This window comes from Pipistrellus kuhlii, unplaced genomic scaffold, assembly GCF_014108245.1.
Source record: "Pipistrellus kuhlii isolate mPipKuh1 unplaced genomic scaffold, mPipKuh1.p scaffold_m20_p_2, whole genome shotgun sequence".
Lineage (NCBI taxonomy): Eukaryota > Metazoa > Chordata > Mammalia > Chiroptera > Vespertilionidae > Pipistrellus > Pipistrellus kuhlii.
In genome coordinates, this window is record NW_023425515.1 from 10,461,670 (window position 1) to 10,475,952 (window position 14,283).

At 36.3% G+C, this 14,283-nt stretch overlaps 1 protein-coding gene across 2 annotated transcripts in view; it reads right to left on the reverse strand.

Moving 5' to 3' along the window:
• The window catches only part of NCAM2 (neural cell adhesion molecule 2), a 387,613-nt gene that overhangs the window by 88,687 nt on the left and 284,643 nt on the right, over positions 1-14,283 (reverse strand). For both annotated transcript variants that reach the window (XM_036446724.2, XM_036446725.2), the window contains exon 9: positions 7,641-7,791. In XM_036446724.2, coding sequence (XP_036302617.1) covers positions 7,641-7,791 — 151 coding nt within the window. The remainder of the gene's footprint in view (positions 1-7,640; positions 7,792-14,283) is intronic.

Here is a 14,283-nt window from a genome sequence, read left to right on the forward strand (position 1 = left end):
ATATGAGGTAGAACAAGTCCTTGCCTCTGTTCCACTGAAACTAAGAAGTCAGAGGAGTCGAGGGTTTATGGCCACAGAATTCTGGCTGACTGGATTCAAGGTTTGCACTGGTCTTTTGCAAGAATCAAGTACCTTAACTTGGGTGGCCATGTTATTCTGCACTAAGATATAAAGCAATAAATCCAAGCTGAATCTATTGGCAAGCGATCCTAGGAAGGAGGAACTAGTAGGTCTTCTATGCTCTCTATCATATGAGGACAGAACTAGAAAACAACATACTATAATCAGAAAAAACTCTCACCACGATCCAGCCTCCCCACGCTCTGCCCCCTCCTCCACTCTGTACCCCTTCCCCTGCTCCGATGCTGGCGCCCTGACCTCAGACTTGCAGACTCTGACACTATGAGAAGTAAAATTATGTTGTTTGCAAGCTGCAGAGTCTATGGTACTTTGCTGTAGCAGTCCAGACAGAGGAAAAGGCAGTAAAAAGTCTGCCATAAGTCTTCGTGAAACTTCCAGGATCTTCTAGACGACAAAACTCAGGGAAGGAAGTCCCAGAAGGCTTGGTCTGATTCAATCTCAGATGTTATTTCCGTGGGGCAGCTTCATTCTGTGAAAGTCTGCACCAATTCTATCTGTGAGGTAGCCTTCTCTATCAAAACAAGAAAGCTCACAGCAAAGGACTGGATGTATGTGCCCTGCCCCCACCTGACAGTCATGCGTCAAAGAGCTATTACTCCAGGTGACAATATGTAGAGGTCGGGGTTTACAAAGTGATTAGTTTTCATTGTAGTCATAAGGGTGGAGTCCCAGGATGGGGTTAATGCCCATAAAGAAAGGGAGAGCCCTACTGGCAGGGCTCAGTGGGTGAGCGTCAACCTGTGAACCAGGAGGTCACGGTTTGATTTCCGGTGGGCTCAAGTTGTGGGCTGGATCCCCAGGGTGGTACATGCAGAAGGCAGCCAGCCTATCAATGCTTCTCTCTCATCATTAAGGTTTTGATTTTTCTCTCACTTTCCCGGCCTCTCTGAAATCAATAAAAATATATTTTTTAAAAAAAGAAAGAGCCGAAACCGGTTTGGCTCACTGGATAGAACGTCGGCCTGTGGACTGAGGAGCGTCGGCCTGTGGACTGAGGGGTCCCAGGTTCGATTCTGGTCAAGGGCATGTACATTGGTTGCAGGCACATCCCCAGTTGCGGGGTGTGCAGGAGGCGGCTGGTCGATGTATCCAATATAATATCTCTCTCATCGATGTTTCTGGCTCTCTGTCCCTCTCCCTTCCTGTCTGTGAAAAATCAATAAAATATATTAAAAAAAAGAAAAAAAGAGAAAGAAAGAGAGAAAGAAAGAGAAAGAGAGAGAGAGAGAGAGAGAGAGAGAGAGAGAGAGAGAGAGAGAGAGAGAGAGAGAGAGAGAGAGAGAGAGAAAGAGAGAAAAAGAGAGAAAAAAGGAGGAAACCGGAGATGTCTCTCCTTTTGTGCACATGTACTAAGGAAAGGCCAAGTGAGGACATACCAGCGAGAGGGCCTCACCAAGAACCTCACCAGGCTGGTATCCTGATCTTGTACTTCCAGCCTCCAGAACCATGAGAAACACATGCCTTTTACCCAGTCTATGGCATCTTATTATAGCGTCCCAAACTAAAACAGTCATTGTGCCAGTGAGAACTGAGATCCCTGGGCAAGGTGCTCATTCCAGAGAAACGGTGAAAGCTGTGGTCAATTACGGGCAGGGTTCCATATTTCTGGGCAATTAAGTTAAGCAGGTGCCAAGAGACAGTGATACATCTAGAAGTTACAGAAAATGACTAGTTTAATACAACTGTTTGATATGTGCTTCTTTATCTGTAAGGTTTATCCTTTCCAAGGTTAGATATTTCCTAATAGTCCTTTAGAATGCTTTGTGGCTATAATATCTGACGTATGTTTTAGCAACATTTGAATAAAATGGTATCTGTCAGATTTAGATAAAAATGTGATAAAACTAGAATAATTGATAGCATCTGTGCATGTGAGAAAAGGGATATTATAAATATTCCCTGAGGGTTCCTGGAAAGTTTGGGTTAAAAAAAAATGCAGCCAAATGGGAAAATATTTTTTTTTACCTTTCTCTTTTAATATTCTATTCTTTTTATCTGCTTGTTAGACAAATAAGCATTGTATTTCTCCCAGATGCTGTCCTTGAAATTATCATATTGAATATAAAGCCTAAATAGTGGCTGGCATTAGAAGCAATTTATTTCTGCAAATGAGCCATCCCCTTTAAAGTTTGCACAGCTTAAATGTATTATGGTGAGTGAAAAAGAGACATGAGAGAAGATTTTAATCATGGGTATAAACTGTGTATCTGCTACACCACGGAGTTTTTCTAACATCTAAGTGTTTACTGAGGTAATTTTCTTTAAATGTTAAAATCATGTTCACATCTTATTTGACTTATCCTGTCCATGCAGCCAATCATGCTACTAGAATCACTGTTAAGATTATAAAACTTAAAGAAAGATAAAATAAATATTTATTTGTTTACACTTTTAAAAATATATATTTTATTGATTTCAGAGAGGAAAGGAGAGGAAAAGAGATATAGAAACATCAATGATGAGAGAAAATTATTGAACTGCTGCCTCCTGCATGCCCCACACTGGGGATAAAGCCTTCAACCCAGTCATGTGCCCTGATCTGGAATCCAACCAAGACCCTCTGGTTCATAAGTCAACACTCAACCCCTGAGCCATACTGCCTGGGTAGCAAAGATTTATTAATTCTATGGAATGTGTGCAAATATGAAAGCAACTTGAATCTGTGTTATAAGACTATTATCCCTATAGCCATAAAATGTTTCTAATATTTCTAACAACATTTATATCATAGGAGAAAAATGCACGTAAATATTGCTATTATGCTTAACATGGACTAAAAACAGGTGTAGAGAGTTCGATGAGAAAAAAAATGTAAATGAAAAATTCAATACATCTTAACATGCATTGTTATCACGTTACTGTTAAATTAAATTTATCACATTAAATAATTAACTCTAGTTAATTGGTAATATGTAATGAGTACCTAGTCACAAAACTTAATAACATTCTAATTGTAATCAAACATACTATGTAATCAGTGCTTATTGCATTAAAACACATATCACACCCCTGTTATTGCTTTTGTTTTATAAATTAGAATGTTAGTTCAACTTCTGCTTCTTAGTAAGGGTAATGCCTTTGAAATGTTGAAAATGAAATGGCAAGAAGCCAAGGACTCTGGTGTAGATGAATTGCAAAAGAGGTTTTGAATTAAAAATAAAATAAAAAGGTTTAGTAATATCCTAAATACCTTAAGTTTAGTGCTATTACAGTAAATGTGGTAGGTATCAAATTATAAATGGTTTGATTCTTTCCCACTCATTCTTGGCAATATTATATTGTAGATGTTTGAATTGGGCAGTAAAGGCTATTCTACTAAGATTTTCTTGTGTGAAATTGTGTAATGTCTTCATAATTTTCATAGTTTCTATAGTGCTTTGATTTAAAGATGTAGAATAAAAATATTCTTACCACTTCTAAAATCAAATTTTTATTTAAAACAACATCTCACGACATTTTATGTAAGATACTGAAAGTTTTAATACAATGGATTATAAATTTGTTGCTAAATAAAGTATCCTATCTTATCACAGGTTTTAATTACCAAGAAATAAGCTTATTAGTTAGTCAATACTAATCATAGCTATGAAGTTGCAAGAGCCAACCCAAATTTCTACTAATCTTCATTTGAGAAAAATATAAGACTTATACAAAATAGAGGCCTGGTGCATGAAATTCATGCATGGGGGGGAGGGTGTATGTCCCTCAGCTCAGTATGTACCTTCTGCAATCTGGGATCCCTGTCATAATCCATGACTGCTGGCTCCCAACTGCTCACATGCCTGATTGCCTGATTTCTCCTAATTGCTTCTGCCTGCCAGTCTGATCACCCCTAACCACTCCCCTGCCACCTGAATGATGCCTAACTGGCCTGGTCACTCCCAAGTGCCCTCCCCTGCTGGCCTGGTAACCTGTAACTGCCCTCCCTTGCCAGCCTGGATGCCCCCAACTGCCCTCTCCTACAGGCCTGGTCGCCCCCAACTGCCCTTTTCTGCAGGCCTGCCCCACCACTGCCCTCCTTTTCAGGCCTCATCCCTCCCAACTGCCCTCCCCTGTAGGCTTGGTCACTCTCAACTGCCCTCTGCAGGCCTACTTGACCCTAACTGCCTTCCCCTACAGGCCTGGTTGCCCCTAACTACCCTTCCCTGAAGGTCTGGTTGCCCCTAACTGCCCTCTTGCAGGCTTGATCACCCCCAACTGTCCTCCTCTGCATGCCTGGTTGCCCCTAACTGTCCTCCTTTGCAGGCCTGATTTCCCCCAACTGCCTTCCCTTGAAGGCTTTGTCCCTCTCAACTGCCCTCCCCTGCTAGCCATCTTGTGGTAGCTATCTTGTGTCCACATGGGGATAGCCATCTTGGTTGTTGGAGTGATGGTCAATTTGCATATTACCTCTTTACTATATAAGATAGCAGTATTATCAACAAAAACAACAACAAACTGTTCAAACTAATATACAATAATTTCACTAATTTATAAGAAAGATAACTGAAGAGTAGAGCAGGCTAAATTTTAAATTATAACTCTAATTACATATTTCAAATGATTATTTAACCCCAAAACTCCCAAATAGAACTAACTTTAGACAAATGATAGCAGTGTGACATTTTCTATATTTATACCACATTAATATAATTTGAACTTTGGCAATGAATACAATCAAAATAAATAATTATATTACTTTGTACTTAAGTATAAAGTCTTCTTTCATTAACATATTTATATGATTTCTAAGTAGGTTTTACCACATTATATTCTTCTACTATTAATGTTTTATCTGATTCAATTTTAATAAACTATAGTAGTACCAGGAAAACAATAACTTCAAATACATATAATAGATAATTTGGGCAAATTAATATCATGCTAAAGCTAAATTTTATTCTTAAATGTAGTATTAGGATGGAATAGTGAACTAGACTCCCAACATAACTTAGCATTGTCCTTGATTTCATTAATAAATTTAATTGTGAAAAATAGAGAATTCTAATTGACATATATGAAGAAATATTATAGGAACCTAGACAAATAAAAGAGGAAGCTAGACTTCTACTGACTCACATATAATTTGTAATAGATATTTAAAAGATATTCATCACGGTGGAAAAACAAGAGAAGACAGCTTAAATAGAGCATTCATATATAGGTTAGATCCATAAGAGAACTCCTTTTATTTGGAGATTTAAACAAAAGAGAAGAAAAAAAAAACATGTTAATAGAATAAAAGATTCAATTTTGATTATATATTTATTAATAATCAAATATAGAACACTTTATTTTGCTTTACTGAAATTCAGTCTATATTTGTAGAACTAACCCTTTACAAGTAAAAGCTCTGAACATCTAACTGTGAACCTCAATTAAAGCTGGCCTATCCCGCAATTCAAAATTGAAATTATTTCCATATGTAGAACTTATTACACTTTGTAGGAATATTTAGGTTGGTGCAAAAATAAAAATGTAAAATCAAATAAAATTGACTATATAAAAGATTGATACCCTGAAGGAGAAAAAAACAACAAAAAAATCAACTTCTATTAGGACTTTTCAATTTAAACAATCTTTTGATCAGTGTGATGACTCAAAAAACAAAAAAATGAATTCTGAAAATAACAAGGGGAAGAAATAAATGAAAAACTGCTGAAATGAAAACTAAGACCATTATGTTCTTGTCTCCAAGAAATATAAGGACACCAAGTATTTTTATGGTTTAAAGTTGCATTAAAATATAGCATTGTGTATGAGGCAGGCTCTTGTTGAGGAGCTTCAAAGTGATTCTGGAGCTAAAATTTTCCCCTAAGTACAGAGGTATCTTGGAAATAATCCAGTACTGGTTGAATAGTGTAGAGGTAATTCCAGAGAGGAATTGAAAAGGAGATGCCATGATTCTGTGTACATAACCACAGAAACCCAGTCTAAGGACAGGATACAAACTTGAATAGCAAAGAATTTAGGAGTCAACTGAGATTTGAATCACTGCTTACAGGAGGCAACACAGAACTTAGGGGTGATTACCTGCTTAAAAACATCTTTTCCAGATGGTGTCAAATTACCCAGAGTCTGCACAACACAGTATTTACAGTTCAGGACAGAATTCAATAATTCTTGCTATTTAATGAGTCTGGAGAATAAGACCAATTCTAATGGGAAAGGGTAACTACCTTATGCACATTCCAACATGGCGTGAGTATTTCACCTTAAGAATTTACAAAGAGAAAAGCAAATCTAAACTATATAGAACAGTTGAAATAATAAAGATAAAATCAAAATCTGAAAACTAGAAAAATATATATATATAATTGGAAGTATAAATTAGTGAAGGGAAAAACTAAAGCTTTGTAAAGATCAACGATATCTATAAAGCCATAGCTATAAAAGACTTTTCAATAAGTGCTGCTGAATGATTCATGTGTATATTGTATATGGAAATACAATACATACTGACTCTACAGAAATGCACTCCAAATGAATCATTGACCTTAATGTAAAATCCAAATCATCAAAACATTAAAAGGAAAACTTAGACATAAATCATTTAATTGATCTTTCCATTAATTTCTAGACAAGCGGTTTAAAAATATCTAAAATAATAGAGATTTGTTTGCATCTATTCTTGGGGAAATATTTGTTTTCTAGAGTTCTCAATTAGAAATGCATCTTGTTTCACAATTACTATTACATTATATCAATATTAATAAAATAGAAATTATGTAGTAGAAACATTTTGTCAATAGGAGTACGTATCTTACACATTTCCACTAAGACAGCTATTTTCTTTCAAGTATCAGAGAACCTACAACACTGATGATTCTGAAATATTTATTAAGAATAATGTTAAATTTTTCCTTTTTATAAAAATCATGTTTATCAAATTATTCCAAAATCACATGCCATAACTTAAGATTGGTTGTGTAGCCATCATTTACATTAGCCTTCACACTTCCCAAATATAAGATATACATTTTTATAATTATTTAATAACTCTCTTTGTCACAGTCCCTACTTGCAGACTATAAACACTAGTTTGATAAAAATGTAAGTACTGTTATATTCAATCACTAAAAAATACTATACCATATCTTATGAGCATGTAAAATAATTCAACAAAACAGCTTAAATAAGAAATAAAAACTCTCACTTCCTCTGTGAGGCACAGGACGGTTAATGTTATAATAAACATAGAAATCTAAGGAAATGTTGACCTCTCACCAATACCTAATAATACAGTTTATTTGCTATTGTGTTTCAGTTTTAACATGAATGGTTATGAGGGTAAGCAGTATTGAGATCATTAAATATATACCAGTACAGCACTGTTTAATGTCCCATAGCATCCACTAGATGTCTCCAATAACTGGCTTTGAGCAGCTATGTTTTTTCTAAAGCTATACATTAACTACTGAGAGACAAACTACATAGGCAGTTGGATCTTCCTGTAAAAATTCATATTTTTCAAAGCATAAGAAGTTCTTTGGTAAGCATACAAAGTGAAAAGGACTTACATTCAATGTCAAGGTACATGCTCTTTTGGTGCCCCCCGATCCTACTCGCAGCTTCACAGTCGTATCTTCCCGAGTCGGACAACTTCACATCTTTAATCTGCAGGGATGAGCTTCCGTGCTGCCCTTTGACTTCCAGACGGCCGTCTGGGCTCTGTTTAGATGGAGTCGGGGAAAAAGAAAGATTTTATGTTTCTTTTGTGTAAAATGATGACAAACACACAGCATTTATGATATACTCAGTAAACAAAATGAATTCTTACCAGCATTCAATCGTGTGTGTGTGTGTGTGTTCTTTCCCCAAAACCTAATGTTTCTCTGTTTATGATATACTCGAGGCCCAAGGCATGAAGATTCCTGCAAGAATGGGCTTTCCTTCCCCTGGCTGCCTGAATGAACTTTGCTCTGGCCGAAGCTGTTTTTCCACTCTGGCCTGAAACCACCTTTCCACTGCAGTCCAGAGCTGCTTTTCCACCTTTCCACCTTCCCATGCTGCCCAGATGCCCTGAGTGGCTGTGGAGGTGCAGCACCAGTGTATGCAAATTAACCCACCATCTTTGTTGAGTTATTTTGCATACACATTCCTGATTGGCTATGGACGTTGCAAAGGTATGGTCAATTAGCATGTTACTCTTTTATTAGTGTAGTTAATTTCTAGTTTATTCATTTTACCTGTCCAAGTGCTTGCATGGAGACTGAGAGTAGGAAAACTTACACACATATTTTAGCAATATCTTTTACTTAGTAGTATGCTCTTTTCTCTTTAAAAAAAAAAAAACTTGCATGTTCTTCCAGGAAAAGTTCTGTTGGCTTCCAATTGTGTTCTTTGCAAACATAACCACACAATAACAATGCCTTCAATTCTGCCTAAAACCTACAAATAAAAATGATATGCCTGTGGCACTTCAGTTTCATTCCACCACGTAAGGAGAACATATCAAGGCTTATGAAAATAAAAGCCTTCAGGAAATTAGGAAATTATAGTTTTCATTTTTGAATAAAAGCAACAGTACTGTTCATAAGCATAATTAACACCAGATGCATCATAGACAAAATATTAAGACACAGCACTATGAAACTCCCTTTTAGGGATTCAGTGGAAACTATATGAAGATGATTAATTACTTACTCTGTGAATATTGACTCAAATAAGGGAACTGCTTATAACCCAATACTCTATAGATTATATTTCAAATGAGAATTAATTATTGTGTGCAACAAAATCAGCATAGCTAGAAGTGTCTTAAATCATTTAAATACATTTATAGGACATACACTGAAACATAGATCGTTTCTTCATTGAATTTTACTTCATACTGTCAGAAAATATATTGAGTTGTTAGCATTTTATAATGTATTTGAAATATACTGTAACTATTATTGGTTCAGTTGTTTTCAATATTTGAGGTTTTAGTGCCCCATAAATTATTTATGCCATATGTATTATAATATATGTATATTATGTAACAATATGATAGTTGTTTAATTTTCTATATGACTGAAATTCAATTAAATTTTAATACATTCATGTATTTTATATTACTAAAATGTGGCATTTAATAATGTTTCTTTATAAATACCAAAAGACTATTTTAAAGTTCTTCTTTCAAACATCAAGTTGATTGGTGCAGAGTACAGTTACTTTTTCACTTTTTAATTTTATATAGGCATACAGTCACTCAATATTTTTATTATCAGAAAAAAATAGTCTTCAAAAGCAAAGATAAACATACTAGCAATGCTTCATGCAATGTACATCAGGATTTCTAGGCCAACCCTATGTCTCCCACTTCCGAGTATTGCTAAAAAATAATAAGGTGAGGTATTCAAGCAGGACCTTCTCTTTTGCCAACTTTTAACATGTTCAACTTCCAAGTTCATTTACTTAATTGAGAGAAAAGGAAGGGGGAAAAGCCAAACTTCACAAAAGTTTAACTCAGAATGAATAAATCCAAAATCAAAATGGCACCTGGCCAGTGTTGCTCAGTAGTTGAGCACTGATCTATGAACCAGGAGGTCACGGTTAGATTCCCAGTAAGGGCACTTGGCCAGGTTGCAGACTGGATACCCAGTGTGGGGTGTGCAGGAGGCAGCTGATCGATGATTCTCTCTCATCATTAATGTTTATATCTCTCTCCCTCTTCCTTCCTCTCTGAAATCAATAAAAATATATATTTTTTAAAAATCATACCCAAATTGCCCATTTGTTATACAGGTAAGTTAGCTTCAATATGCACTTGGGTGTTCTTTGGGGATTCTTTGGTCCTTCCCTCCCTGCACCTCTATCCACCACTGGCCCTAACGGAGCTATCCTTTCTTCCTTATGCACTGACTGCCCTTGGTTTTCAAAAACCTGCACTCCAGTTTCTCTCCGTTTCACCTCTCTGACTACTCCTTTCTCTCAGCTGCAGTCTCCTCTCTCCCTGTGCTCTCTGCATTCTGTTTTTAGATTCTGTTCTCCCTTCAGTTAAGATGCTCTGCTCAGTCATATCTACAGGGGTGACCTTTAGTCACTCCCTCTCCAGCCAGAATCTCTCTTTCCCTGGAGCTTCAGAGCCAGATATCTCACTCCCAGGGCTCTTCCCTCTGACATGGGTCTCAGTTGGCATGTGCAGACCTGAACACATCACCCCCTCACCTCACATCGCCTGTTCTCCCCGTGGACTTTCTTCCCATGAAACATACCAATTATTTCCCATGACCCATGCCATACCTGTCCTCAGTCTTGGGTCAGTTTCTGAATCTTTATCTATGTGTATTCCCAATTAAGAGAAATCACAGCTGATCATCTTGTTCCACATTATCATTTCCAATCGTCAGCAGTTGTGCTTAGGAGACCTATCTGTTCTGTGCTTTTCCCATTTACAATCTCAGTGGTGCTGCTGCATTGAAAGGATATTGACAGGCGTCTCAGCTTTTCAGAGAGAACAATCACACTGAGGCTGAATGTGACCGAAAAAGACTCCCTGACTCTGCAAAAGTCATCAACATTAAGCTATTTTCTATGTTTTTCTCGCAAAAAAAGAAATCATTCCAGCTGCAGGAATTATTTCTTATGAAGCTCAGAATGTTTTAAAAAACAAAACAAAACAAAAAAAACAACTTTTAATTCTTATAACAACTTCATGAAGGTTTCACATCCCTTGTGCTCTGTAATCAAAAATAACATTGTAGATTCCCTTCCAGATAGGACTCCTACCCCTCAACGTGAAACTAAAGGATTTCCATATGGCACCGCTTTCCTGTCTAAGCACACTTTATAATTTGGATGCCATTTCATTTGAATTATGTGTACTGTCATGGATGCCCTGTGTTTTCCATAAGTACCCTTCTTTAAAGACCTGTCTTAAGTTAGTCCCCTTTTATCCCTTCCACATTTAGACAGCAGGATTCTATCATCATTCCTTTATAGTTTTTGGCCAACTATCAATTTATATTCAAAATAGTTCCTGGCTCTGTTGTTGTTGTTATTATTATTATTATTATAATATATTTTATATGTTATTTATTCTATATTCTATTTACTAGTATATTATATATTATTATCTATTACTTATAATCATTTCATTGAGGTTTGTGCTTTTCTTGGGACACTGCCTTTTTCTAGTTTTGTTGAAAATTCACTTATAGGATGATATTATAATTGAACAAACATGAAAAGATATTTGTGGCACTTGATATGAAAGTCACTTTGACTAGTGCCAAGGACTAAACCATTCTATTCTAATATTATTATGAAGTACATTGAGTTATGGTGAAATTTACATATAATTTGAGAAAATAAAATGTAATCACTAAGCCATTATTTACTTTGGGTTAAAAACTTGAATTTATCATATTTATTAGAATGTGAAAAATACCTTATTAAAAGCAAATTCTTTATTTTTCCATTCAGAAATAGTATTTTTCTTTTCTTTTGTAATATTGAAAGGTAATATTTACCTCCACTGAAAACTACATAGTGTCTTGCTGTTGTAAATGACAAATTTTCAAGTTGTGCAAAATTATTTGTGTCTATAAAAACTAGCAGTCTATTAGTAAAAGCGTTGGTATTTAACAGTTATTATTGATAAATATAAAATTATTAACAAAAAATTTGAGAAGAATAGAATTTCTTTGGGAAGATGCATGATTCCCTGGGTAATTATAAGTCATTTTCAGACTTGACATTGTCTTTATAATACTGCACAATATGCATTAGTCTCAACCACTTCCACTGTAGAGTGAAGTAATTCCTTCTCATATCTGACATTCCAAAAGACATTTCCCTCCTGGTGCTGTAAAAATGCATTATCCATTTCTGAAAGAAAATTCATTTATATCTTGGCTTTGATTCTCCACCAACTTAAGATTCATTTAAGACACCTGATTTTTTATTGAGACAGGTTAATAGATATATTAGCTGTCTATCTAGTATTGTCAGCTTCTTCCACTGTATTAGGTAAGATGATTAAAAAAGTAAAGTGTTGCCGAAACCAGTTTGGCTCAGCGGTAGAGCATTGGTCTGCGGACTGAAAGGTCCCAGGTTCGATTCTGGTCAAGGGCATGTACATTGGTTGTGGGCACATCCCCCATAGGGGTTGTGCAAGAGGCAGCTGGTCGATGTTTCTCTGTCATCGACGTTTCTAGCTCTCTATCCTCTCTCCCTTCCTCTCTGTAAAAAGTCAATAAAATATATTAAAAAATAAATAAATAAAAAATAAAAAAGTAAAGTGTCTGACTATACATTATTATTCTAATCCTTTCCAGAAAGACACTCTCTGAAATTTGATTTGAGTTATATTCTTTGCCTTTCCAGAAGGTCAGTTTAAGAACTGCTTATTTGAATTGTATTTCCATAATTTTATAAAATTATTATTTATAGGTTATTGTCCTTTTAATAATAAAATAACTATGTGATAAGTACTTTCCTCAGTTTAGTGCCTGTGTGAATATTTTCTTGACACTTTTGATTGTCAGACATTTAAAATTATATAATGCATTGTTTATAGATGTGTTTATTTGTAATCTTACCTGACTAGACATGTGTTGCCAAATTTAGAATCCCATTGTAGTACACAACACATTGAAGGTGGAGGCATTCCCTACCTTTCTTCTTCCTTACACTCATGTCTTTGAACCTTTTTGTAGTCATTGATGCCCCACCACCACCACCTTTATGGCCTTTTGAGAGAATTGTGGATCATGTCACTTAGTTATTCAATGTTTTTTTTTAAATTATTCCACAATAAGCATTTAGGCACTGGGGGATACATGCTGAGCAAAATAGAATCACTTTCACCCATAGTGGAATTAAAGTTAACCAGAGAAGACAGATACTACATTAAAAGATAATACAGTCCAGTCAGAGTGGCTCAGTGGTTGAGCATGGACTTATGAACCAGGTGATCACAGTTCGATTCCCAGTCAGGGCACATGCCCGGGCTGTGGGCTCAATCCCCAGTAGGCGAGGCATATAGGAGACAGCCAATTGATTCTCTCTCATCACTGTTTCTGTTTCTCTCTCTCCCTCTCTCTCTCTCTCTCTCTCTCTCTCTCTCTCTCTCTCTCTTTTTCTCTCTTCTCTCCTTTCCTCTCTAAAATCAATTATATATACTGAAAATTACTGTGTAAGAGCCACACAGTTTTATTTTGGAGTTAAGTGAAGGAGAGAGGTAGAGTCAGAGGCATGCTCCCTGGTAAACTGAAATGTGGATTGAGATTTTAAAATGGTGAAGAGGGGTGGTGCAGTAGAGAGAATTCCAGGCAAATGTCTCCAGAAGGCACGTGAAAGAACTGAGGGAAGCCAGCACGTGCACAGAACAGAGGTCAGGTGGGATTCCCTGATGTTGGGCGGGTAAACAGAGAATGCTTGCAGAATCCAAGGCAAATGCACACACACACACACACACACACACACACACACACACACACACACACAAAACATTGCACCCTTGCGTTTTATATTCCGTGTGCCTTTTCATGATGGTATTAAATCCGTAATGAATTCAAATTCAACTTCAAATGCTTGAAGGTGGCAGCAAGGCATAGCGGGCTAAATATGTAAACAAGAAAACAGATGCTCTCTGAAGGTTATTGGCATTAATTTATTCAGACTCACTTCACAAAACTGTGCTAACATTGTGTTGAGTTGACAAATGTAGCAAATAATTTTAAACAGATCCTGTTTCTTCTTTATAAGATTCATACATTTACTCTTAGCCTCAATTTGCCTTTCCTCTAGGCTTGATCCCAACTTTCTAATTTTCCTCCTATTTTTATTTCATGAACTGAACTTTTATATAATTACCTTCCTCCTAGCAGTGTAAGTTCATGTATTAAACAGTGCTATGCACAATATTTTAATCTACATGATTTCTTCATCAGTTGTTAGTGTCCTTTCTTCTCTTTGTATATACAGTCCACCAATTCAACAAAGAAGAATCAGCCGGGACCGGTTTGGCTCAATGGGTAGAGTGTCGGCTTGAGGACTGAAGGGTCCCGGGTTCGATTCCGGTCAAGGGCATATACCTTGGTTGCGGGCATATCCCCAGTAGTGGGTGTGCAAGAGGCAGCTGATCGATGACTCTCTCTCATCGATGTTTCTAACTATCTCTCTCTCTTTCTCTCTGTATAAAATCAATAAAATATATTAAAAAAAAGAATC